Raw genomic sequence first — 26,221 nt, forward strand, 5'->3', positions numbered from 1 at the left:
ATATCAACAACCGGGCTTCAGGGTTCAGCGCCAGTGCCGATCGGCGGGGTCTCGTCTCGTCTCCGAGACGGCCCGTCCCTGCTAGGAGTGGGGAGGGCAGCGAGAGCGACGCTGCGTCCCTTAGAACCTCGGGAAGGGCGTCCCGGGGGCAATTTGCTCGGCACAGCCCAAATCCGGACTCCCCAACTCTTCGGTTAGCTCTAATAAGAGCTCCGGAGCGAGGAGGGTAGAAGTCGCGGGGGCCATTTTGAGCGGCAACGTTATTCTAGCAGGGAGAAGCTTCAAGCCGAAGGCGGAGAGCGCTGGATTCTTCCGAAAATAAAACGATTGGAAAAGATTGTAAGTAACCTCACGATTTGGATTATAAAACAATTTGGATCTGGGAGAGAGGGGAGAAAAGAGGAAGCCACCCCCCCACGGCAACAAAAGAGACAGTAAATAGAAACCCGAAGCCATAAACAGAAGATTTACAATTCAAAGGATCCCTCAAAGGCATCAAAGAGAATCTCCCCTTTGATGCAGGGTGAGAAGGGGAGAGAGACTGTGGTTTATGACTGCCCTGCAGCAAGAGGTAAAGACTGAGAAAAATCTTTCTTTTCCTCGGGAGCCGGCAGCCCAGGCAACCCAGTGAGTTGATCAGGATTTATGAGTCAATTTTTATTTCATTTTGTATTTCTGGACTTTGTGGAATTTCTTTTCTGGTTTAAATGTTTGTGAAATGTGAGTTCGAACTTTATTGTTAATAAGACTTGAAGAATGCAGCCAGCTTGTTAAAATGGAGTTGAGAAAATAAACTGTGATCATATTCCACCCCACGTGACAAGTTTTGACCTTGGCAGGATTGAATTATGTCAACAAAAAAGTGTTCCCCTGAGTTCCAGCGGTCTGTTTTGACCTTAATGTGGGAAACAAGAATAGAGCTATGTCAAGAGGAGACACGACGGCAAGAGTTACAGAAAAAATTTCAGATGGTGATGGCAGAATATGATTTTTTAGGAGATGAAGCTTTTGACACTGAAAAAGATGAATGTGAGAATGACAATGATGATGACTGTGATTTGGAAGGAAAAGATGAAGATGAGGACTGTGATGATTCAACACAAAATGAAGCACACCACGGAAAAAATGATGACTTTACTCTACAAAAAGTTGGATGGAGTGCCCCGCTTTTGAGGGGGGCACGATTGGTATTATTGGAACTCCAGAACGCCCACAGGGAAGAAGGAAAAAATATGCAGAGAAGAGAAGAAATTCAGGGGCCCTGTATGGTGGCCTGGATGGCAAAAGACTGTAAACAGGGGGTGGGGTGAAGGGAAAGTGATGTTGTGATTACATGGATGGATTAACAGGTTTATAACTGGTCTGCTGATTATGGAATTTGCTGGATTGGGGGGGTGGAGCCGGTAATCGGGGATGTAAGGTTAAATTGAGAATAGTTATAGTTTTAAAAGTGAATGGATTTTGGAAAATGTGAAAATATGGAGGCTTATAGAGGGAGAAAAAATTAGGCACGGGAAGATAAAATGGGAGTTTGATTTTTTAGTGATTTGAAGTTGTATAAGATACAAAGGTGTATTTCTATAAAGTAAGAAACTGTTGCAGATGATAAAAAAGGGATGAAAACCGGGGAAGGGGGGGGAGGGGAAGCCCACAAAATATGGTTTTAAAATCATGAATGTAAGAAAAATTTTTCTGTTTTGTATTGTTTTTTTCTCTTTTTTTGCCCTTTCTTTTTTTTCTTTTTTCCTATTTCTATTTTTCTCTCTCTTTTTTTTTTTGGTATGACAATAGATGGTTGGATGGATGGCCTCCTGCGTACTGCCCTGGTTTGCTGGAGCTCCCTGGTGGCAGGGGGGGGCTTTGGGGTCAGGGGAGGGGGAGGAGGACAGAAATCCAAGCATAAAATGGAACATCTCTGACTGTTCACATACATGGGATACTTCTGTGGCAGGGGAGGACCCATGTGCGTGGGTAGGAAGGAGGTGGAAAAGGTGTTTATGTATGTACCGTTTTTTTTTTTGTATTCTGTAAAATTAATAAAAAGTATGTTTAAAAAAAAAGAAATATCAACAACCTCAGATATGCAGATGACACAACCTTGATGGCAGAAAGCGAGGAGGAATTAAAGAACCTTTTAATGAGGGTGAAAGAGGAGAGCACAAAATATGGTCTGAAGCTCAACATCAAAAAAACCAAGATCATGGCCACTGGTCCCATCACCTCCTGGCAAATAGAAGGGGAAGAAATGGAGGCAGTGAGAGATTTTACTTTCTTGGGCTCCTTGATCACTGCAGATGGTGACAGCAGTCACGAAATTAAAAGACGCCTGCTTCTTGGGAGAAAAGCAATGACAAACCTAGACAGCATCTTAAAAAGCAGAGACATCACCTTGTCGACAAAGGTCTGTATAGTTAAAGCTATGGTTTTCCCAGTAGTGATGTATGGAAGTGAGAGCTGGACCATAAAGAAGGCTGATCGCCGAAGAATTGATGCTTTTGAATTATGGTGCTGGAGGAGACTCTTGAGAGTCCCATGGACTGCAAGAAGATCAAACCTATCCATTCTTAAGGAAATCAGCCCTGAGTGCACCCTGGAAGGACAGATCGTGAAGCTGAGGCTCCAATACTTTGGCCACCTCATGAGAAGAGAAGAATCCTTGGAAAAGACCCTGATGTTGGGAAAGATGGAGGGCACAAGGAGAAGGGGACGACAGAGGACAAGATGGTTGGACAGTGTTCTCGAAGCTACGAAGATGAGTTTGACCAAACTGCGGGAGGCAGTGCAAGACAGGAGTGCCTGGCGTGCTATGGTCCATGGGGTCACGAAGAGTCGGACACGACTAAACGACTAAACAACAACAAAATACTTATGAGGGACACAGGTGGCACTGTGGGTTAAACCACTAAGCCTAGGGCTTGCCGATCAGAAGGTCGTCAGTTCGAATCCCCGTGACAGGGTGAGCTCCCGTTGCTCGGTCCCAGCTCCTGCCAACCTAGCAGTTTGAGAGCACGTCAAAGTGCAAGTAGATAAATAGGTACCGCTACAGCGGGAAGGTAAACGGCATTTCCTTGCACTGCTCTGGCTCGCCAGAAGCGGCTTAGTCATGCTGGCCCCATGACCCGGAAGCTGTACGCCGGCTCCCTCGGCCAATAACGCGAGATGAGCGCCACAACCCCAGAGTCGGTCAGGTCTGGACCTAATGGTCAGGGGTCCCTTTACCTTTAAATACTTATGAGCCCCGACTGAGTATTTCTCCACTATTGGGGGAATTACAATGGTATGTGCAAATGGCAGTGCCTTTTTCCTGGTGGTGATGCAGGTGCCTAATGCAAGACTTGGCGAAGGAAGGCAAACAGAGGGGAGATGAAGTGGGTAGAGTTGCCAGTGCCTTGAAAATGAGTTTCACTAACTCATGTCTTCATTGCCCTAGAAAGGTGCTCTGTCACCCCCCCCCCACTGTCGCTGCCATCTTGGTCTGCCAGCAAGTCTCCATTCAGTTTTCATTTCCTTCCCACCATATCCACCAGTCCAGATTACTTATACTGTACTATTATTTCTCCTTGTATCACTGAAGCTCATTAAATGAAACTTGTATCCTGCTTCAGACTGATGGATCACATTGCAACCATTTCTATCTGATAAAAAAATGAATTAATTAAATTGCTTCTGCTTTAGCAGCTGGCACAGCAGACATGACATCAAAAGCACGCTGTTCTTTTGCTTCTGTCTTCTGAGGATCTTTTCCCCAACTCATCAATATAAAATATTTTGGTAGAGTGTTAGCTTTCTCTTGGGTTGATGCTAGAAAGCTGTAGAAATATTTTTTAGTGTAACTTGAAGAACAGGACGAATTATGGGTTGTTGTTTTTAAAGTATTAAAAATTTCTGTTGAAATTTGACTGAATGGTTATCTTTTTCATTATGCACTTAATAAATGGACAAAGTTACAAAGGTTCTTCTCCACTAAAACATTAACCAATTGAACAGCAATCATAGAGATTTGAAAGACATGGATATACAGTAGAGGCTGGTGCCCATTTGGACTCAGAGGGCATAAGGCAGGGAAGCCAAGAGTAAGTGAAGCCAACGCAGGTTTAGCAGAGCTAGAGCCAAAGATTGGCAGAGCCCAACCAGTTCCAGTTTGTTCCCATCCTCCAGTTTGTTCCCTGCTGACTTATACAAAGGCACCTCTGAGACTGACAGGAAGTGCAAGTGGTTATAAGTAAAAAAGTGGGGAATGGCTGAGGGCACATTGAGTTTGGTGGGACAATTCCCTACTTGCTCTGCCTCCACTGGACACACACTTTCTCTTAGATCTCTATAACTTCACATTGTTGCCAGTACCAGTCTTACCCTAATGGGCTGCTGTGTGTTTGTTTTTAATGGGAAGACAAATTTTAATGAGTTGACTTTATCCATCTGATGTTTTCTAGGTGGCACCTTGACTTCAATAGAAGATTTAGCTGAGCAGGAATTTTTGGTTGAACACACGCAACAATTTGGTCAACGAGGATTTTGGATAGGATTATTCATGAATATAGATGGTGATTGTTTCACATTTAATATTTATTTATAAAATAACAGATTTGTAATATTTATCCATGTATATAATATGTTAAAATATAACACACATTTCTTTTTCTTTTTTTTCTTTTTGAAATGAAAGAGCTCAGCTGGAAATGCCATCAGTGTTAGCAAACAGAGCTAGCAAATTCACCCCAGTTTGCATTTATGAGTGCTCTTGGCAAGCATTCAGGAAAAAACCTCACTCATGTTCAGAGTAATATCTCCTGGCATGTCCATTATCATTTTGCCTTCTGCCCCTCCAAGGGAATTGTCGTTTGCTTTCTTCTACCCTTTCCCCACATCCTAGTGCAAGCCATGGAAGAGAGGTGTCTAGCAATAATTAAATTCACAATAAAAAGTCATGATAAAGAAGCAGTATCAGACTATTGAAGAATCAAGTTTAAGAAGAACATTTACACTGGCTGCGTGTTAAAACTTAAAAACAAAATTAAATTACAGTACTGATGAAAACAGAGAGTACTTAAAACCACATCATCTCAGTAGGCCAAAACTCTCTTTAAATCAGGCATCCCCAAACTTCGGCCCTCCAGATGTTTTGGACTACAATTCCCATCACCCCTGACCACTGGTCCTGTTAGCTAGGGATCATGGGAGTTGTAGGCCAAAACATCTGGAGGGCCACAGTTTGGGGATGCCTGCTTTAAATCAAAAGCATGTAGTCCCATCAGCAAGGGGGCAAAATGAGCCTTCCTTGGCATGGAATTACAAATCCTTGGAGCAGCTGTTGAAAAGGTCCTTTATCAACTTCCTCTAAAATAGACACCTGATGTAGGTGGGACAGATAGAAGGGCATCTTTGGAAGATCTGAGCACTTTTAAAATAGGTTCAGGTTGCCTGATCCCAAGCCATTTATGACTTCTGCCTGAGTAAACATGCATTGCATTTGACTGCCTGAAACTTCCATATTGTCACACTTAATAAAATGGGGGGGGGGGGTAGTTTCCTCTTCTCATTCTACTACTTGATCGTTAATTCAGTTCATTGCAGTATATGAAGATAAAAGAGCTAGTCATTTGCCCCCAAAACAGAGTTGTTGGGATTTGCTACTGATTTAGCAAAATAGTTTTCAAGTATGGAAAACATGTAATGTCTAGTTTAGAGAAAAGAGAACAAGGTATTTAGCAACTGACAATCTTAATTACGGCTTTGATCTGGAGTGCCCCCTCTTTCCCAGGGCACTCACACATCTCTATCAAAATGCTGTTCCTGAGAGCGAGCAGCCATTCGAAAATAATGTTCAATATGGTTTGGGGACATGGGGGGCAGTAATGGGGGCAGTAAACAGAGATACCTTCCTCACCATTTTTCACAAGCAGAAAAATGTAGGACATAAGCTTATATCAGCAATGTATTATACAATAATTGAGGTTGCATGCATATGTTCCAGAGTGAAAAAGCTTCAGAAGAAAAACAGCAAGTATACATTTAAAATGAATTTCCAATATAGAATGAATTGCAACGGGCTACTCTTCCCTTTATAGTCATTATAACAATCATGTACTTTTGTAACTAGGAGAATGGGTATGGGAAGATAACACTGCACTGGGTTTTATTAACTGGAAAGGTGAAGAACCCATATTTGATCCAGAATATGAATTTATGGGACCTTCTTCTGGTCTTCCTGACTATTGGAACCACTGCATTTTCATGTACGGCGATAGTGGAGAGTGGATCAAGGGAGACTGCCAACATTCGCGTGGATTTATTTGTAAAACAAACAAAGGTAAGACTTCATTGTTTATTATAGTTGATTTAGTGATACCTATGATACAAAGCCAAGATGGTTGGACAGTGTTCTCGAAGCTACGAACATGAGTTTGACCAAGCTGCGGGAGGCAGCGCAAGACAGGAGTGCCTGGCGTGCTATGGTCCATGGGGTCACGAAGAGTCGGACACGACTAAACGACTAAACGACGACGACGATGATACAAAGCAGTATCTGAATGCTGAGGAGACTTGCAGGGCTTTTCCCCCCAAGGGTCGGAATTCACTGGAACTCATTTCCAGCACCTATTAGGTGTGCGCCATTGCCATTATAAGAGAACAAGGGAGGCATTCGTGGTGAGTTCTGTTAGCATACACGCAGAAGACCTGGGCCACCAAGCCCCCCGGTAAGCCTCTGCCAGGTGTCTTCTCCCTCCGGTAAGCCAACTGTAATACGATCCAGACTCTCGGAGCCGGGACACGTTATCTGCAGAGTTTATCCAGCTTTAGCGTGGTTTGGCGGCAGCAGCAACAAGAAGAAACTCAGAGAGAAGTCCTTGCATATTTACAAGCGTTTGTTCTAAAGCATCTCGGAAGACAGACCAAACGTGTCTTTCTTCATCAGCAAAGCAAAAGCAACAGAACTAACATTACAATAGTACAACAAACGGAAGTACCGGTATACATCATGTGACACACTCAACATCCTCTTCCAAGCCTGTTCCTGTTTAAGGTGGAACAGAATCTACTATGAAATCCTAACAAGTTCTGGCACCACTTTTTCTAGAAAAATAGGACTGGAGACTTGTATAGAATTAATAATACGCTCCTGTCCAACTGTTCTCTGGCTAGATTCATAGTACAGTGGTACCTTGGTTTGCGACCACAATCCATTCCACGGAGGCGGCCGCTCGCCGAAGCGGCAGCTCACCGAAGGGACGCTTCAGCGCGTGCACGAAGCACCAGTAAAACGCTTTTGCGCACGCACGAGCTGCGCAGATCGTGTCTGTGCATCCAACACTGCGGAACCCAAAAGTAAACACTTCCGGGTCCGCGGCGGTCGCTCGTCGAAGCGGTCGCTCGCTGAGGTAGGCGTAAACTGAGGTTTGACTGTACTAGAAGTATATCTTTGACATCTCTTTATCTGACCTCTTCTTAAATTTATCTAAGAATTCTTGTCTATGGATCTGCTGCCCAGATGGGGAGAGTTTCCAGTTTCAAGCCTGTTTATGGGACTGAGATGGCTTTTGTGGCCTTGGCATATGACTAATACCAGGAGTAGGACAGGAAGAGTGTGGCCCTGTTGGTTCTGCTGAACCTTTCAGCGGCTTTTGATACCATCAGCCATAGTATCCTTTTGCGCTGCCTTGTTTGGATGGGACTTGGAGGCACTGTTTTATGGTGTTCTCCTGTGTTGTCCCTCGGGGGTTCTGTTTTGCCCCGCGTGCTATTTAATATTTATATGGGACTTCTGGGGGAGGTTGTCTGGAGTTTCAGGGTTCAGTATCACCCATATGCTGATGACACCCAGCTCTATTTCTCCTTTCCACCTAAGTCCAATGAAGCTGTCTCAGTCCTAAACCATTGCTTGTCATCTGCAATGGACTGGATGAGGGTAAATGAATTGAAACTTAATCCAGCAAGATAGAGGAGCTCTTGGTCAGCTGGAAGGCAGAATAGGGAACAGGGATTTCAGCCTGTGCCGGAAGGGGTAACATGCCACCTGAAGACATCAGTTCACAGTTTTGACATGCTTCTGAGCACAGATGCCCAGGTCTCTCTGGTGGCCAGGAGCGTATCTCTGCAGTTAAAGCTAGTGCATGAGCTGCCCATGTTCCTTGAGATACAGTATCTCATTTGGCCACACACCTTAGTTACATCCTACTTGGATTAATGTAATGTGCACTTTGAAAAGTGCTTAGAAACTTCAACTAGCTCGAAGAGATGAAGCCAAACTCTTGACCAAGCCTGCTAGCTTCATTGTGTAATTTGCTATGGTAGCCTATATTTTATTGCCCCTTAAGTATATCCTCTATTTTACAGTTTTTGAAGAGGCAAGTGGAGGGCCTACAAGTAGTACAGGTAAGACTGTTTTATGAAAATAACCAAGTTAAAAGTATAGGCATGTATGTTCTCCGGAGCACTGAGCTAAAAATCCCCCCCCCCAAAAAACCTTTTAATTCAAAATTAAAGAGATAAATGTCTGAGGGTCTTTTGAGAGGATTGCCTTTAACAGGGAGTGGACGTCCTTAAAATGACTGCCAGCAACTGTTTACTCCCATCCCATCCCCCCAAATTAATTAGTTATGCAGCTGTAGCATTGTTCTAGGGCATTCTGGGAGGGAAAGGGCAGCTGCCACACAGAAACAAAAGTGTCACTCCTCCTAGCTGCTTACTCACATAGGCTATGTTGAGGAATCACTGCGCCAAACCTCTTCAGACTAGTAACCGTATGCAAGTTGTCACAGGCTCCAAAGGCAAGATTGTACTCTGATTCACTTCCATGTGGGAGCTTAATATCACATATCACAAACAGGTAGGGTTGCCAGACTCAATAGTGGACAGGACCTCTGTGCCTTTAATTGCCCTGCTCTCTTTTGAGTCTGGAAACCTTAAAGGGAAACCAGCAGACCCTTTGCTTGGAAATTAAACAAAGGGTCTGCTGGTTTCTCTTTAAGGTTTCCAGACTCAAAAGAGAGCAGGGCAATTAAAGGCACAGAAGTCCTGTCCACTATTGAGTCTGGCGACCCTACAAACAGGTCATAGGCTGCAGGTTTTGTTTGTTTTTAACTTAATCAATTTTTCACAGAAAGAGTATATATAGGTTAAATTGGGGTGGGGGGAGATACAGGTACTTTGATGCCAATGTTGCCACGTGGATGCTACAAAATGAATCTAAAAAGCACAGGAGGAGCACGCAGATCAGCACTCCCTTCACAGTCCTCTTTGGGTCCCGCTATTTTAACGCATGTGACAGGAAATTACAAGAAGGCCCAGACCACAAAGGAAAAGAAACTGTAGTTAAAGCCCAAAGCTGGTAATTAAATTTACATTTCACTCACCATAAGTGCCAATTCCCTGGGGCCCTGAGCACCCACAAAATTCCCCATGAAGCAGCCGGGCACCCACAAATTTCAGTGCATGCTGCATGTCAGAGACCAGGCTAACGAGTACAACCCCTCCCCATACTCATGGCCAGGAACCTGAAACTCCAGAGGAGCAGTGGAGTAGTGTTGATTTGGAACAATGGTGCGCTGAGGGGCACAGTTCAGAAGACAATAGTTGGGCAGAACTGGGAGGTGAACTACAAGAAGAACGGGAATAATAATAATAATAATTTATTATTTATACCCCGCCCATCTGGCCGGGTTCCCCCAGCCACTCTGGGCGGCTTCCAAAAAAAAAAAAACAGAAATTCTAAAATACAGAAATCCATCAAACATTAAAAGCTTCCCTAAACAGGGCTGCCTTGAGATGCCTTCTAAAGGTCTGGTAATTGTTCTCTTTGACCTCTAGTGGGAGGGCATTCCACAGGGTGGGTGCCACTACCGAGAAGGCCCTCTGCCTGGTTCCCTGTAACATGGCTTCTCGTAATGAGGGAACCGCCAGAAGGCCCTCGGAGCTGGACCTCAGTGTCCGGGCAGAACGATGGGGGTGGAGACGCTCCTTCAGGTATACCGGACCGAGGCCGTTTAGGGCTTTAAAGGTCAACACCAACACTTTGAATTGTGCTCGGAAACGTACTGGGAGCCAATGTAGGTCTTTTAGGACTGGTGTTATGTGATCTCGGCGGCCGCTCCCAGTCACCAGTCTAGCTGCCGCATTCTGGATTAGTTGTAGTTTCCGGGTCACCTTCAAAGGTAGCCCCACGTAGAGCGCATTGCAGTAGTCCAAGCGAGAGATAACTAGAGCATGCACCACTCTGGAGAGACAGTCAGTGGGCAGGTAGGGACTCAGCCTGCGTACCCGATGGAGCTGATAAACAGCTGCCCTGGACACGGAGTTGACCTGTGCCTCCATGGACAGCTGTGAGTCTAAAATGACTCCCAGGCTGCGCACCTGGTCTTTCAGGGGCACAGTTACCCCATTCAGGACCAGAGAGTCCTCCACACCTGCCCGCCTCCTGTCCCCCACAAACAGTACTTCTGTCTTGTCAGGATTCAATCTCAATCTGTTAGCCGCCATCCATCCTCCAACCGCCTCCAAGCACTCACACAGGACCTTCACCGCCTTCACTGGTTCTGATTTAAAAGAGAGGTAGAGCTGGGTATCATCAGCATACTGATGGACACCCAGCCCAAACCCCCTGATGATCTCTCCCAGTGGCTGCATATAGATGTTAAAAAGCATGGGGGAGAGGACAGAACCCTGAGGCACCCCACAAGTGAGCGCCCAGGGGTCTGAACACTCATCCCCCACCACCACTTTCTGAACACGGCCCAGGAGGAAGGAGCGGAACCACTGCATGACAGTGCCCCCAGCTCCCAAGCCCTCTAGACGGTCCAGAAGGATGTTATGGTCGATGGTGTCAAAAGCCGCTGAGAGATCCAGCAGAACAAGGAAACAGCTCTTACCTTTGTCCCTAGCCCGCCGGAGATCATCGACCAGTGCGACCAAGGCAGTTTCAGTCCCATGATGAGGCCTGAATCCTGACTGGAAGGGATCCAAATGGTCCGCTTCTTCCAGGCGTGCCTGGAGTTGTTCCGCAACCACTCGCTCAATCACCTTGCCCAAGAATGGAAGATTTGAGACTGGGCGATAGTTGGCCATATTGGCCGGATCTAAAGATGGTTTTTTAAGAAGCGGTTTAATAACCGCCTCTTTCAGCGGGTCTGGGAAGGCTCCCTCATGGAGAGAAGCATTTACCAACCCGCGAAGCCCATCGCCCAGCCCTTCCTGGCTAGCTTTTATAAGCCAGGATGGGCAAGGATCAAGGAGACAGGTGGTTGGTTTCATTCGTCTAAGCAGCCTGTCCACATCCTCGGAGGTAACAGATTGAAATTGATCCCACAAAACTTGACTAGACAGGACTCTAGCACTCCCCCGCCCCGGCCCTGCTCCCACGGTGGAGTCTACCTCTTCCCGAATCTGAGCGACTTTATCTGCAAAAAACTTTGCAGGAGATCATGTGGCCCGTACTGGGCCCGGATGGAGCAGGTGGTTCCGCTAAATTGCGAACCACCTGGAAGAGTCTCCTGCTGCTGTTTTCTGCAGATGCGATGGAGACGGTGAAGAAGGTCCTCTTCGCCGTCGCCATTGCCACTTGGTAGGCTCGAAGTTGAGCTCTAGCCCGTGTCCGGTCTGATTCAAAATGAGTTTTCCGCCACCGGCGCTCTAGCCGTCTCAACGACTGTTTCATTGCCCTCAGCGCCGGGGAAAACCACGGGGCTGTCCGGGCTCCATGCAATCTGAGAGGGCGCTTCGGAGCCAGACAGTCAATAGCGCTGGTTAACTCCGCATTCCAGCGGGCCACCAGGGAATCAGCTGAAAGGCCATCGACATGGGATAAAACATCCCCTACCACTCTTTGGAAGCCAATTGGATCCATTAAGTAGCGGGGGCGGACCATCCGAATCGGTCCCACCTCCCTGCAGAGGGAAAGGGTTGCGGAGAAGTCCAGTTGCACCAGAAAGTGATCTGACCATGGCACTTCTTTTGTTTCGCTTTTACTTAATGTCAGATCACCAACATCCATAGAGGTAAACACCAAGTCCAAGGCATGTCCGCGGCTATGAGTTGGGCCAGACTTATTCAGGGACAGCCCCATGGTGGCCATGCTTTCCACGAAGTCCCGAGCAGCTCCTTGTAAGGTCGTGTCGGCATGGATGTTAAAATCCCCTAAGACAACCAAGCTAGGTGTCTCCAGGAGCACATCCAACACGACCTGAAGCAGCTCGGGCAGGGAATCCTTGGTGCAGCGGGGAGGTCGGTACACCAAAAGGAATCCTGTACTGCCTCTATTGCCCAACTTCCAGAACATGCACTCAGAGAACTGGGTCTTCCCAATAGGACGCCTGGTGCAAACTAATGACTTCCTAAAAATCACTACAACCCCCCCTCCCCGCCCAGATGGCCTGGGTTGCTGTGCATAAGAGAAACCTGGTGGGCAAGCAGCGCCAAGAACGGGCCCATCGGCTTCCTCCAACCAGGTCTCTGTCACACATGCCAGGTCAAATCCTCCATCCACAATCAGGTCGTGAATGGCGGTGGTCTTATTCATCATCGACCTGGCATTGCACAGCAGCACCTTCAGGTCATGTGGGTATCCCTTGCTGATTCCAATATCCGTCCGGTCAGGACCAGACCTGGAGGCAGGGATAGTCCTCAGACAACGACTAAGTCTGCCTCCTCGGTAATGACATGGTCTGGTCTTAGCGTAACTCCTCCTCCTACCCGTGACCACTGAGATCGGTTGTTCCAGTGCACACACCCCTGTGGAATCTGCCCCAGCCATTTTGCTTGCTGGGACCCCCTCCCGGGCAGCCCTGACCCCTCCCCTTAAAAACAAAATAAAACCTCTGTAAGAAAGAGTGAAGAGGGAAGAGAGTGAGCTAGCAGACTCTCTCTCACTGAAAGATGTGCAGCCTCTCAGTCCCAAGGCTAGGAGATTAGATAAGCTGGCTGCGCAAAAGGCTCAATGGTTGAGAGGTCAGGTGGCTAGGAGATGAGAGGACGGGAGTGACTAGAGGGAAGTGGGAGGAACCTTAATTGGGAACACCTGCACTCTGAGAATGGTCGCTTGTTCTTTTGCTGCATTCATTAAACATTTCTGTTAATGGTAAGAGACTGTTTTCTCTTTGTACTGCTTATCTACGGCCAAGGGGGGAGGAAGCCAAGCCCTGAAGCCTGACACTGCATAGCACCCACAGTCACAGGGCCAAGTTGGCACTCCTGGCACTCACTCTGACCCCATATTGGAGGAGCTGCAGCAGCAGGGATGCCTCTTGTACATGGGATAATTGGGGCCACAATGAACTCTCTAATTGAGGCATCACTCATCATTTTGGGTGACTCCTTCTTTTTGAGTAGAAGAATTCTGAGTTGTTCACTACTATTCTGTTTGGAGGGTTGCTGTCTTTCTGATAGTGTTCCTTTAGGGTTGCCATATGTCCGGAATTTCCTGGACGTACACGGAATACTGCAGTCGGCAGCATAGCTGCCAAGTTTTCACTTTTCTCGCGAGGAAGCCTATTCAGCTTAAGGGAAAATCCCTGTAAAAAAGGGATAACTTGGCAGCTATGGTCGGCAGCAGCATCCAGGCGGAAAATCAGGGAAATATCCATGGAAATCTGGACGAATGGCAGCCCATGTTGGTAGTGCTGTTTTTGCTTATTTTCCATAAAAATAGTTTTAAAATGGCTTTTTTGAGATTTTGCGAAGAAGAAGAAGAAGAAGAAGAAGAAGAAGAAGAAGAAGAAGAAGAAGAAGAAGAAGAAGAAGAAGAAGAAGAAGAAGAAGAAGAAGAAGAAGAAGAAGAGGTTTTCTGTCCGGATTTTCACTGTTCGAAATATGGCAACCCTATGTCTTTAGTAGTGACGTGGCAGGCAGAATCAACAGCTCAGCTTTCTGCATGGGTCTATATGGATGTTCTGCTGGGGAAAGTATTTGATGTTCTCTCTGTGCATCTTACACATTTATATTCTCTCTCTCCCCCCCCCCCCCCAGTAGAGCAAGATGATGTTCCAGCATCACCGCATGGCAGACTGATGGTGGTGGTTCTCCCGACTCTCTTCATCGCTATTGCTGTGGGTGTTGCAGTCTATATTTTCTACAAAAGAATACACAGACAGCCACGAACTGTAGCGGCCGTTGAGACCCTTTTGCACCAGGACAGCACAATAATTTCTCAGAATCAGTACTCAGAATTTATTGCGGAGAAGCAAGAGGGGGATTAACACATTCAGGCTCAAATGCTATGCACATTTACATAGGAGTAAGTGCCACTGAACTTAATAGGACTTAATTCTGAATGGGCAGGTTTAGGATTGCACTGATGATTCATTTATTTCCATTGTTGGGAATTGTCCCAATATGCAGGTGCACTTTCTACAAACGGAGTCAGGATGTAGAATGCTCTGAATGTGTAATGTTTATTCAATAAAATATATATTCTATGCAGAGTATTTTCTACTGAAAGATTTTTTTTTTCAAGCTAAGGATCATGTTGTTGGTATCCTTCACTTTTGCCACAAAACAATGAAGCATTCACGCACAAAGCCCTTTAAGAAAGCAAAGAACCCACTCGTCAGGTAGGGGAGAAAAAGCCAAGGAGTGCAAACCTACTTCCCTCCTCCTCCACTCTTCTTCTGAAGAGCCAGTTGCAGGTCCAGGCGTCGTGCTCCCCAATCGCCAACTCAGATAAATAAGAGACCTATAAGACTGGTTTGGATGAAAACAGGCCACAACTTTATTGAGTACAGATGAAAGAGGTTTGGCTTGGGCATAGGGCAATCGAAATCCTTCTGGCCTGGCTGCCAGAAGTGACACGTAGGTCAATCCAGGCGGGGGTTCCTAAGACTTACATCAAATTGGGTGACCCCCGCAAGGACCGCTATTTGGGGGAAGTGCCTTCAGCCCTGGCCCTCCCTGGGCACATGGACATGAGCACTCTGCCTAGATCCCTTTAACAGACTCTCCCAGCTTTTGGGAGGGGCAGGCAGAGACTACAACCTTCCCTCCATCCAAGACTACATATTTTCCCAATGTCCAAGCCCAGTTGTGACGGTTGCTATGAGGTAGGCAAAACCATCGGGTCAGAGCCACTTTGCCCAGTGGACAAATTCCTACCTGGCCAAGGGGCAGACCCAATGGAATCCTTCCTGCTCTGTTGGCTCCGTCCTCTGGCACAGCCCAGGTCCCAGTCTCCCCATTTGCCAAAACAGGATGGAGGCTAGGATCCAGCTCCTGATAGGAAGGGCACTGAAGACCCCTGTGGAGCCTCTGCCGTCCTGCAATGCTGCTGCACCAAAAGGGGTGAGCAGCCTTGTCAAGATTCACAAAGGACTCCATGTGTGCAGTCCAGGTGCTGATTCAGAAAGAGCAACTGCATGCAAAACAATTCCTTGTATATGCAGTTTGTCTCCATCTGGATTGTGCTTCGGCCGTTTTACTTGTTTGGATGCCTTTCTGATTAGGGCTCAAAGCTCTGTGCTTTTCCTTTTTTTCCTTCACTGTGATAGAGAAAATTTTCTTTGCTCCCTTGACCCAGAAACTCACACTGGCTGCTGCTGGTGAGGACAAGAAAAACTCTCAGCATAATGAGGCCAGGAGGACACAAAGTACAATGAATTAGATGCTACTGGGTGGGGTGGAGAGGCTTTCAAAGGAGAAGGAAGTTTTCAGTGGCATCTAGTCGTGAAGGCTATGTTACTTCCATTACTGGAGGCAGAATCCCTCTGATCACTCACCACGAGTGAAAGAAGACTGTTGGACTCATGTCTTGCTTGTGAGGTCCTCAAGGCTGCCAGAGTGTGCCTTCTTCTGGCTACCTACTCCCCTGAGCCTCCGAGGGTGGAGGAACTACCAAGAGCTGTTCTCTGCCAATTTCAGCAGCAAAGCAGGTCTGTAGCGAAGGAGGTGGTCTTTGAGATATTTGGGGCATGAGCACTTTGAATTGGGCCCAGAAATGAACTGGCTGCCAGGGCAGCTGTTTTAAACGGGTTACATGAGATACAAATGGAACCCCAGTCAGCAATCTGGCTGCTACATTTGGACCAACTGAATTCTCCAAGACATCTTCAAGGACAGCCCTATGAACATCTTCTGAGAAGTACCATATTTTTCGCTCCATAAGACGGACTTTTTTCCTCCTAAAAAGTAAGAGGAAATTCTGTGCGTCTTATGGAGCAAATGCGTGGTCCCTGAAGCCGAATTGCCCAGGGGCTAAAGGCAGATTGTGCTTTTTTTTTAAAAAGAAAGAAAGAAAGAAAGAAAGAAAGAAAGAAAGAAAGAGCTAAAGGCTAACAAGAGGGGGGGAGTGTTGAAAGGACCTGCTCAGCAGCTGATTGCAAGAGATCGGGGAGGGAGATAAGAGAGCTAGCTCCCACCCCGCCCAGGCCCCTTGCCCAGGCCTCAATTGTTGTCTGCAGAGAGAGGCTGCTTGTTTCCCCAGTGACATGTCACTGGCTGATTAGATTATCTGTCTGGAAACTGTAGAAATGGGTCCCTTTTCTTTCCTAGAGAAGCTGCAGAACTGTGAGTTGAACCCCACAAAAACAGGATTTTTTTCCCTTTGCATGGTAAGCTCAACAACTTTGAGCTGATCCTCAAAAATGGAGCTTTCCCTCTTTGCAAAAAAAGATGCACAACTGTGAGCTGACACCCCACCCCCAAAACGGGGCTTTCCCCATTTGCAAAAAAAGCTGCACAACTTTGAGCTCATCCTCAAATAAATGGAGCTTTCCCCCTTTGCAAAAGAAGCTTCCTCAAATATTTAATTGGGGGGTGGGGTGGGCGCAAAGGCACCTAGGCCTCTAGGAGTTGGCTACTATGCCTAGGACAATTCAAGAAAGCAAAAAGAAAAATTCTTGTTTTCCTACTCTAAAAACTAGGTGTGTCCTATAGTCAGGTGTGTCCTATGGAGTGAAAATATGGTGAGTCTCATTGATTTTAATGGGCCCTAAATGTGTAGGTGATTGCAACCTAAAGGTTCTTTCTGGTCATAGGTTTCCATTGTAGCATCAGACACTGGCAGGGAAGTGATTCTTGCTTAAAAATAAAAAATAAAAAGGTAGTCTCCATTCACCCAAGTTAAAGGTCCAGGCAGGCTTGATTCACAATCACAGCAATGGGGTGAAAACTGCTTCCATGTTATCAGGGTTCCATGATGCTCTGGAAATACAAATGTGATTCCTGGTTGAACTGACCAGATTGTGTGGTAGTTGCCAAATCTAGTAGTACACCTTTCCAGGTATTGCTACTGCCCAGCCACATGGGAAAGAAGTTAGCAGGAAGGAGGGTTCAATGTCCACCAATCTTTTTCTGATTATGATCCTCTTGCTAGACCTCATTATAAGTGACATTGCTGATTACCTGATGGAACTGGCTGTATTATTTTCTGTGGCTGTATTATACTCCTTTCAAGCACACTGGATTATTTTAAAACATTAAAATACATGTCTCAAGATGTATATTTGTGTCAAAGAATGTAGATTTAATAGCACCAAAGGTGACACCCTATCCAGCAGCAGATATTTTTCTAAGCAGCATGATGTTGCTGGTAATACACACACAAAAATCTTTGAGAAGAGCAGTAACTTCTCAAGAGAGTCTTAGGGCATCCATTGCTATAAGCTACTTTATGACCCTCAGCTAGTACCACAGCTGCAACTGTTCCTGGGCTGGGATAACTTTGCCTTACTAGTCCATACCCTCCAACATTTCTCCGATGAAAATCCATTCCATAATGATAAATTTACTAATTTATACCCCACACATCTTACAGGGTTGCCCCAGCTACTGTGGGCAGCCTCCAACATTTATAACAACATAAGAATAACTGCTCCCCACATCAAATGCAGGGCAACTTTTGTGTGGTCGCGCGCAGACCCCTGGATCTTCAAGATTTTCAAGTAATCTTCAAGATTTGATTACTGCAGTGGACTCTTTGTGGGTCTTTTCTTATTTTTTGCCTGGAAACTACAAACATCTACAAAGTTAATGAGTACATAACTACCGGTACTAATCATGTGAAGCAGCAATATGCACAACAATTTTACAGAACAGTCCTGCATCTCATTTTCCCCAGAGAGCCACATTTCTCCATGGTTTGGAGCTGCATACAAAGATTTATTTCTTTTTCTCAATAAATTCTTCTGAATTATCTGGTAATGGGCTAACCAGGCACCAACTCAGCAATTTGAATGGGGGGGGGGGATCACTTGACCACGTTTTTCAAAATATTCAGGAAACTTCAGAACATCACAGATGAGTTTCACTTCTCAATTCTTTTGAACTCATTATAATTTGCAGTTGATCCACATTTTCCAGATGTGATTGAGGAAGGAACTAGGCATTGCTTACCAAACAGAACAGCAGCCTCAGTCTCATTTGAACATGCTGCTCTTTATTTGTTTCCTGGTGTTATTTCCTGCTCTAGAAATGCACATTGGTTGTTGCTGGTGAGGACAAGAAAAACAACAACCACTGCTTCATGATGACAAGAGAACGCAAAGTGTGCTGAATCAGGTGCTACAGAGGGTGCTATTGATGGAGGAGAAGGTTGTCCATGGCTTCTAATCATGGTGTTGATATTACCTGCAGTGTAGTATCAGAAAGGGTATGTGTCCGATTAAGAGCTGCCGAGGACCATTGCACTGGCATCCTCCTTGTGGGCTTCTCACAAGATCTAGTTGGCCACTATACAAGTAGGACTAAATACTGTAGGGCTTTGGGCTAACCAAGCAGGGCTCTTTTTATAGGAAGGGAAATTTGATATACAGTTGTTTACCACCCTCCAATGTCAGTATTTCCTGTAATGTGAGGCATACATTGGGATCAGAGCCAGCTCTACCATTAAACTAAGGTGGCAGTTGTTTGGGGGCAGTGGCATCAATCTTCTGCCTCTTCATGCTAAGCCCCATGACCATTGTCCCTTATTGGAAGATAGAGATGTGTATAGTACATGGCCTGTCCTGGCCTCACTGAACTAGCCTGCTGTGTCAGGCACAGTGCAAGCTGCTGTTCCATTGCCAGTGTTGAAGCAAGATTCGACTGCCATTCCAGTTGGTCTCTGTTACAGTGTGGTACCTTGGGTTAATTCATTCCAGAGGTCCGTTCTTAACCGGAAACGGTTCTTAACCTGAGGCGCGCTTTCGCTAATGAGGCCTCCCGCTGCCGCTGCGCCACTGGCATGCGATTTCCGTTCATATCCTGGGGCAAAGTTCTTAACCTGGACCAACCACTTCCTGGTTAGCGGAATTTGTAACCCGAAGTGTCTGTAACCCAAGGTACTACTGTACAGAGAGGCAGTGGGTCAAGAGCTTGGTAGTTTTAGACACTGAACTTAATGGTTTTCCAGGCTCCTCCATTCAGATAGCTATTCGGATTACTTCCATTGTGAAGCACAGAATAAACCTTTCTCTCACCATTCCATTCTTTACAGTTGCTTCTACATTCCTGACATCTTATAGCAAAACAACAACAACAACAACAACAACAACAACAACAAAGCGTTCTGTAAACCCTGGTGTGTGTGTGTTGGGGGAAAATAATATGGTGAGAATGTGCAGTTCAGCCTTTTAAACTCACTTAAATCATAACAATATCATGAGTTACAATGGGGTCTCACATACATTGTCACTCTCACACACTGTGCCAACAGATTCTCACTCTGTGGCTTTTGAACAACTTAACAACAAGCATCCACAGCAAGAACCATCCAACCCTTGTCCATAGCAATAGAGCAAAAAACAAACAAACACTAAAGACAAAAGAGGGTGGTGTTTCTCTCCTCTTACCAGTCATGAGGAAACTTCTGGGCCTCGAAGGGCTGATGTTGGCTATCTGCTTATGATGGAAGTCCATGAGAAGAGACATTGTTCCTAGCCACCACTGCAACTTGCTTGGCTTACGTCTGACAACCAAGACTATAGGGATGGGGAGCCTCAGGCCTAGGGACTGTAGCCCTCCAGAACCGCTAAGTGACCCTTGGATCTTTCCCCCAGCCACTGGCCCTGTTTTGTATCCCCTTCCCCTTGAGTATTTTGCCTGTCTAGAATGTGTCATTGAAGTATGAAATTAACATTTGCTGCTCCACCCACTGGTATGTGGTCCTTTGAAAGTCTCCTAAAACAGAATATGCCTCTCAGTCTGAAAAATGTTCCCCACTCCTGCTATGGATCAAGACTAGATTGCTTCTCTGTCAGGCTTCGGGGAATCAGATCCCTCCCCCGGTGGCAGTAATTAAGCAGATCAAACAAAAGGAGCGTTCTTACCAGATAAGTTCTTTAATAATCACAGCGAGAGACAAAGGAAGGCATAGCATGCTAAAAAAATGTGTTGCTCCCAGTAAAGGTTTTCCCTCTGTCCCCATTAATCTACATCACTCCTATGTCGGGTAATCTGAACTTGTTGCCATTGCGCTTTCTGTTCTATCACTCTCACTAGTCTTAGGCGAAGGGGGGGGGTCAGGAATGCTTTCCAATGAGACTGAATCTGCCAGCTGTCTCTCTCCTGGTGTTTCCTCTTCTAGCTGCTCCTCACCCAGTATTTCCCAGTTTTTCCACTCTGGACTATGCCCTTCTGCAAACCACAGTTCTAAATCAATACTGTCCTCCTGCCCTTGGGAAGGTTCAGAAAAGCGGGGGGCTCCCACCATTCCTCCTCAGTCCACTTCCTGACATTCTCCTTCCACAGTGCTTCCTCTACAGGAGGAAGTAAGCACTGCAACAATATCATTATTTAATATGAACCATTAACAGTGTTTTTATCTAAACTGCAAATACAAGGATTTTCCGTATATAAGCCAATTTACATCACTGACACAAAATCGAAAGGAATCCAGTAAACACATGAACATTGTCTACCATCGCTGCAAGGTCTTCACTGTAGCCACACAGTTGCTCCCTCTTAATCAAGGATCCAACTCATCTAGGAGCTCAGAGAGCACTTAGAATACTCCAGTGGAATTTCCCCATGTTAAACCTTTTCAGCAATACACACAGGCATTCTCCATTACAGTGTCAATTAAACAATTATACTTAACATAGTATTCAGAACATTATTGCCCCCAACTGTGGGAGGCAGAGCATAGTCATTTTGGCTAGTGCCTCTGGTTCTTTTCATCTTCATTTCCTGAGGCCAGAACCAGACCTCCAGCTATCGGCTCTCTCAGAGCTTGGCCATGGCTTAAAAGCAGCATAGTTATCAATGAGGATCTCCTATGTACAGCCTTCCTTAGCACTATGTTCCTTGGTTTGTTAGCTTGTGAGTTGTACCAGCCTAAGTGATGGGACTCTAAATAACTCATGGGTTTTCTGCAGAAATAGGTCTTTTCCATGGAAGCTGGTTAGCAAAATTGTGTGTGTGTGTGTGTGTGTGTGTGTAAGAGAGAGGGAGGGGGAGAAGAGAAAGCATTGCAATCCATACGTCAAACACAGATATGAAAATGGAAAAAAAAATTAATAAAGTGAGTGTTGCATTTTAAACATTTTAAAGTTAGCACTGTCATGAGTTGTGATTACAAGAATAAAATGAGGATTGCTTCTGCAGTACTTATCAGTGATAATCTCCTCTCTACTTCCTTCCTTAGCACTGTGTACTGTTACCTTGGTTTTTAAGCTTGTGATTTGTACCAGCCTAAGTGATGAGAAATGAATCTAAATATCCCAGAGATGATCTGCAAATTCCATGGAAGCTGATGGGTTAGCAAAAGTCTGTGAGTGTGTGTGTGTGTCAGCACACACACATTGCAATCCGTTTGTACCACAATGAATTTCATGTCAAACACAGAAGTGAAAATTTCATTCTGCCTGACTCATTTATGAAGTTCTTGAAAAGCAGCAAACTCTGATTTGTCTTATTTCCTTGGGAGCGGTGTGATAGGTTTGGTTGTGGCCAATGTCTTCCTTTTTGCTCCTAAATCTCTTGCTCCTCATCCAGCCGGCTTTTCAGGTATCAGGTAAGCTCTTCTTCGCTTCCATCACCATTGTTACCTTAGCAATAGGTGGCGCTGCATCTTCTCCCATAATTTTATCTGGTGAAATTTCAATCATCTTCTGAAAGTTAATGTTGTACAGCTAGGAAGTTAAATCCATGAAATGTTAGATTCAAGGTTAATTGGTTTAACATTTGTATTGCTTATAACCATAAAAAAGGTGTGGAAGTCATTACAATAAGTTAATGGCTAACATAGTTTTGAATACAATTTATTATGTTCTATTGTTGAAATAAAGAATTTACTACTACCTGTATAGAAGTTAGTCTTGCCCTGTAACTTTGTTACTTATTTTTGCATGATACAGAAATAAATTGTAAATTTTATATATATATATATATATATATATATATATATATATATATATATATGGGGACCCAGGTGGCGCTGTGGTTAAACCACTGAGCCTAGGGCTTGCTGATCAGAAGGTTGGCGGTTCGAATCCCTGTCACGGGGTGAGCTCCCGTTGCTCGGTCCCTGCTCCTGCCAACCTAGCAGTTGGAAAGCACGTCAAAATGCAAGTAGATAAATAGGAACCGCTATATAGCGGGAAGGTAAACGGCGTTTCCATGTGCTGCTCTGGTTTGCCAGAAGTGGCTTTGTCATGCTGGCCACATGACCTGGAAGCTGTACGCCGGCTCCCTTGGCCAATAATGCGAGATGAGTGCGCAACCCCAGAGTCGGTCACGACTGGACCTAATGGTCAGGGGTCCCTTTACATATATATATATATAATCTAACAATATTACACAAGAAATATAGCCAACATCTGACATCATAAAGAAGCATCTGGTTTATATATCAACGGTATCCTTTGCACTGACACACAGCTATTTGATCTAGTGGAACCTTCCATCAATGAAATAGGGAAAGCGGCAACATTTGCCATTTCTCACTTCTCTTGCATCTCCCTCCCACCCCCATGTACCAAAGATCCCCCAAGAGTGTTGGTGTCCTCCCCATTCTGCTAATGGAGGGCTCCGCTGGATCAATGAGTGAAGGACAACATTGGCTGCAGCCCTTTGGAGCCCATTTCTCATGAAGGGAAATAACCATATTGTTAGCTATACTTCAGTAGAAGAATCATTTATTGAAGTGGCTGGAGTTTTTCAAACATGTAGATGACGGCCTATTAACCTATGTAGTTTTATTTTCTAGATATATTAGATAACCAATTGCTCAGTCATACTCCTAACTGTTGATACCAGTTTCAATGAATCAAGGATTTGTCATGTTTTATGTTTTTGTATTATATTGCTTTTAGGGTTATCGCAGTTACTATCTGTAATTTATCTCTAGATTAGTTTCTAGCGAAAAGGTGGTACAGAAATTCTTTTAATTAACTAAAGTAATAATATATCAGTTGTTGACCATATGTTTTCTTTTATTAAAAGCAGATGACCCAAAACATTTGTCACAACCCAAATACTCCACCAAAGCTGCTTTAAGCCTGTGGGTAAATGAAAATATATGGCACAATACAAGGGTCATAGGTTTTTCCCTGCACAGTTAAATTGTTGGGGTTGGGGATGGAATTCGCATCAGAGAGGGAAAGGATCTTTCTTCTCTATCTGCACACCAGGTTGGCCCCAGCATCGTGGCTTTACCAACATAGAAAGATGTTAGGGGAACCAATTTCAGATCTCACACATCATGCCTACTTTGTCCCTCAAATGTATTAAAGAAATATAACATAAAAGTATTTCTGTTGGCATGGATGAGGGTTTTTAGAAGTTTTATTTATAAAGATTTTTTAAAAAACACAAAAACAAACCTCAACATGAAAATGAAATGTTGCTCAACAGATACCATCAACAATAGCATAGTATTTATAATGAAATAAACTGCAAACTATATCTGCCACAAAGAATCAAAATTAGTGTCATATAAATGCAGTAGGTTATTGAGCACTGAATAAGAAGGCACTGTACTGGATAATGAAAGTGGAACGGAATCCGTTCTGGAAGTCCGTTTGACTTCCAAAACATTTCAGAACCAAGGCACGGCTTCCGATTGGCTGCAGGAAGCTCCTGCACTCAATCGGAAGCCGTGGAAGCAGCATCAGATGCTCGGGTTCCAAAGAACGTTCGCAAATTGGAACAATCACTTCCAGTTTTCAATCGTTTGGGAGCCAAGACATTTGACTCCCAAGGTGTTTGAAAAATAAGGTACGACTGTACTATATTAACATGAGAGGCATTTCTCCCTTTTCTCTTTCAATATTACTGCCTCTTATTCTGAATGCTGGTATTATCACCCTACCAGTGGTTGCAATATTGGAAAGTATGTGGAACTTCCTCACTAGTTTCCTATTCGTCTTCCCCTCTTGATTTTGCAGATAGTGACAGCTTTCTGATATATAATGAAAACCTCAAGCTTTGTATACAATCTCAGAAATCTGGTTCCATCGTCGTGGACAACTGTGATAAGGATAATGAGGGGCAACATTTCAAGTGGGTTTCCGACGACCAGATTTTGAACATGGCAGTGAAGTTATGCCTGGCAGTGCCTTCCAAGTCAAACCTGGTTGCACTCACCCTCTCCCCCTGTAATGAGACGAACGAACTTCAGAAATGGGAATGCAGTAATGAGAGCCTCCTTGCACTTGAACAGGGGGATTTGTTTTTAAATCCTGAAGGTGGCCTCAAGAGCCATGCTATGCTGTCTAAAGAAATCACCAACAAGAGTACCTGGAAGATCTATGAAACAAAAGACAGTCTGTGCTCTAAGGCCTATGAAGGTAAAAGAGAATCTGCCCTCTTTCTCTAGATCAGGCATCCCCAAACTGCGGCCCTCCAGATGTTTTGGCCTGCAACTCCCATGATCCCTAGCTAACAGGACCAGTGGTTGGGGAAGATGGGAATTGTAGTCCAAAACATCTGGAGGGCCAAAGTTTGGGGATGTCTGCTCTAGATGATCAGATGGTCAAGGGTGACATAGACATGGCGCTAACCACATAACTTCAAAATATCCATAGAAAACCCAACTTGTAGCAGTCATCAGGAGTCCAGTTTTCAACAGAACTACAGCAAAGGGAGAGTGGCTGTGTAGCCCAGTCTGTTTCTGCCATGGTTATGACCAGTCTGTCTCTCAGCCCAGCCTCTTTATCTCTCTCACCATCTCTCTCTGTATCTCTCTAACACCCACCCACACAACCACATATTAGCATCTTACCCTTTCCTTTAACAAAGTAGTGATAATGTGTGTCCAGCCAAATTTAAGTACTAAGAAAACTTTCATGTCATATTAGAACTGGATGACTTTTTTTTTTTTTGCTCTGGGAGAGCCCAACACTTGAAAGACAAAATGCTGTTACCAGGACTGCGGTCTCAGGGCTGTCGACGTGGGGGTTCAAGGGTAGCAATGGTGTGTGTTTGAAATTCTATTCAGTTTGCATTTACAGCTGAATTCACATTTGCACTTTTGAAAAACAATACGAAAACTGAAACACAGCTACCCTCCAAAGTCCACAGTTATCTAAATTTTTGCGATATTGTTCTCCAATGAACATTCACGAAAAGGCATATAATAGGGAAGTGTGCATTAAAAAGAATATATTTGTGAAAATAGCATGCAAAATGCATTATGTAAGGGAAATTGCTAAAATATGTGCATTAGTCAAAACTGCATATTAAAAATGGGTGCATTAGGAGAAATTCATACTAAAATCATGGAGAAATTTTATGAGGATTATTATTTTTAAAATCAAAAAATGCTGCAGAAAGGTGAACTAAATTTAAGATTAGAAAAATGAGAAACTGAGAAAACCAGAACTGACAGATTCTTACATGCCTAGCTAAGGGACAGAAGTTAAAAGATCAAGGGATAGTATCAGGAGGGTCATGCTGGAATCTGCTGGGCAGAATCCGCCAATAAAGGGACAGCAAACATGCCTTGGAGGTCAGTGTCCAGATATGCAACCCAATGATGCAACCCAATGATAAATGGGCTGGGCACAAGGAATTGCTTTGTTTATTTAAAGTGTAGATGTGTTCTGTATTTATTCCCCCTGCTGTCAAGCAATGCATCTATATATGATATAAAACCATTAGTCCAGACTCCAGCTATGTCTATAGTACTCTAGCAGCTGAGATCAGCTGCAGATTAAACATTAAGGCTGTGCACAAACCTTGCATTTAAAGCATCCCCCAAGGAATCTTGGGGAATGCAGTTTGTTATGGGTGCTGGGTATTGCTGCTCTGTGGAGCATGGCAACATACCTGCCAAGTCTCCCACTGAAAAATGCGGGATCAGCAGCGGCGCGGCACCGGAAGT

The 26,221-nt window shown here is 44.8% G+C and overlaps 2 protein-coding genes across 7 annotated transcripts in view; both read left to right on the forward strand.

The window, feature by feature from the left end:
• Positions 1–14,411, forward strand: part of LOC118091811 (macrophage mannose receptor 1) — a 53,495-nt gene extending 39,084 nt beyond the window's left edge. For 2 of the 5 annotated variants that reach the window (XM_035129237.3, XM_088653580.1), the window contains 4 exons: positions 4,434–4,544; positions 6,101–6,310; positions 8,335–8,373; positions 13,957–14,411. In XM_035129237.3, the coding sequence (XP_034985128.3) occupies positions 4,434–4,544; positions 6,101–6,310; positions 8,335–8,373; positions 13,957–14,186 (590 nt within the window). In that variant the 3' untranslated portion in view covers positions 14,187–14,411. The remainder of the gene's footprint in view (positions 1–4,433; positions 4,545–6,100; positions 6,311–8,334; positions 8,374–13,956) is intronic. The other 3 variants (XM_035129238.3, XM_088653578.1, XM_088653579.1) reach the window with 3 other exon arrangements.
• A 7,317-nt stretch (positions 14,412–21,728) lies between these two features.
• LOC118092113 (macrophage mannose receptor 1-like) overlaps positions 21,729–26,221 on the forward strand; it is a 59,688-nt gene continuing 55,195 nt past the window's right edge. Inside the window, exons 1-2 of one of the 2 annotated variants that reach the window (XM_088654099.1) lie at positions 21,729–21,910; positions 24,285–24,686. In XM_088654099.1, the coding sequence (XP_088510225.1) occupies positions 21,850–21,910; positions 24,285–24,686 (463 nt within the window). In that variant the 5' untranslated portion in view covers positions 21,729–21,849. The remainder of the gene's footprint in view (positions 21,911–24,284; positions 24,687–26,221) is intronic. The other variant, XM_088654098.1, reaches the window with a different exon arrangement.

This window comes from Zootoca vivipara, chromosome 11 (genome assembly GCF_965207765.1).
Source record: "Zootoca vivipara chromosome 11, rZooViv2.hap1.1, whole genome shotgun sequence".
NCBI lineage: Eukaryota > Metazoa > Chordata > Lepidosauria > Squamata > Lacertidae > Zootoca > Zootoca vivipara.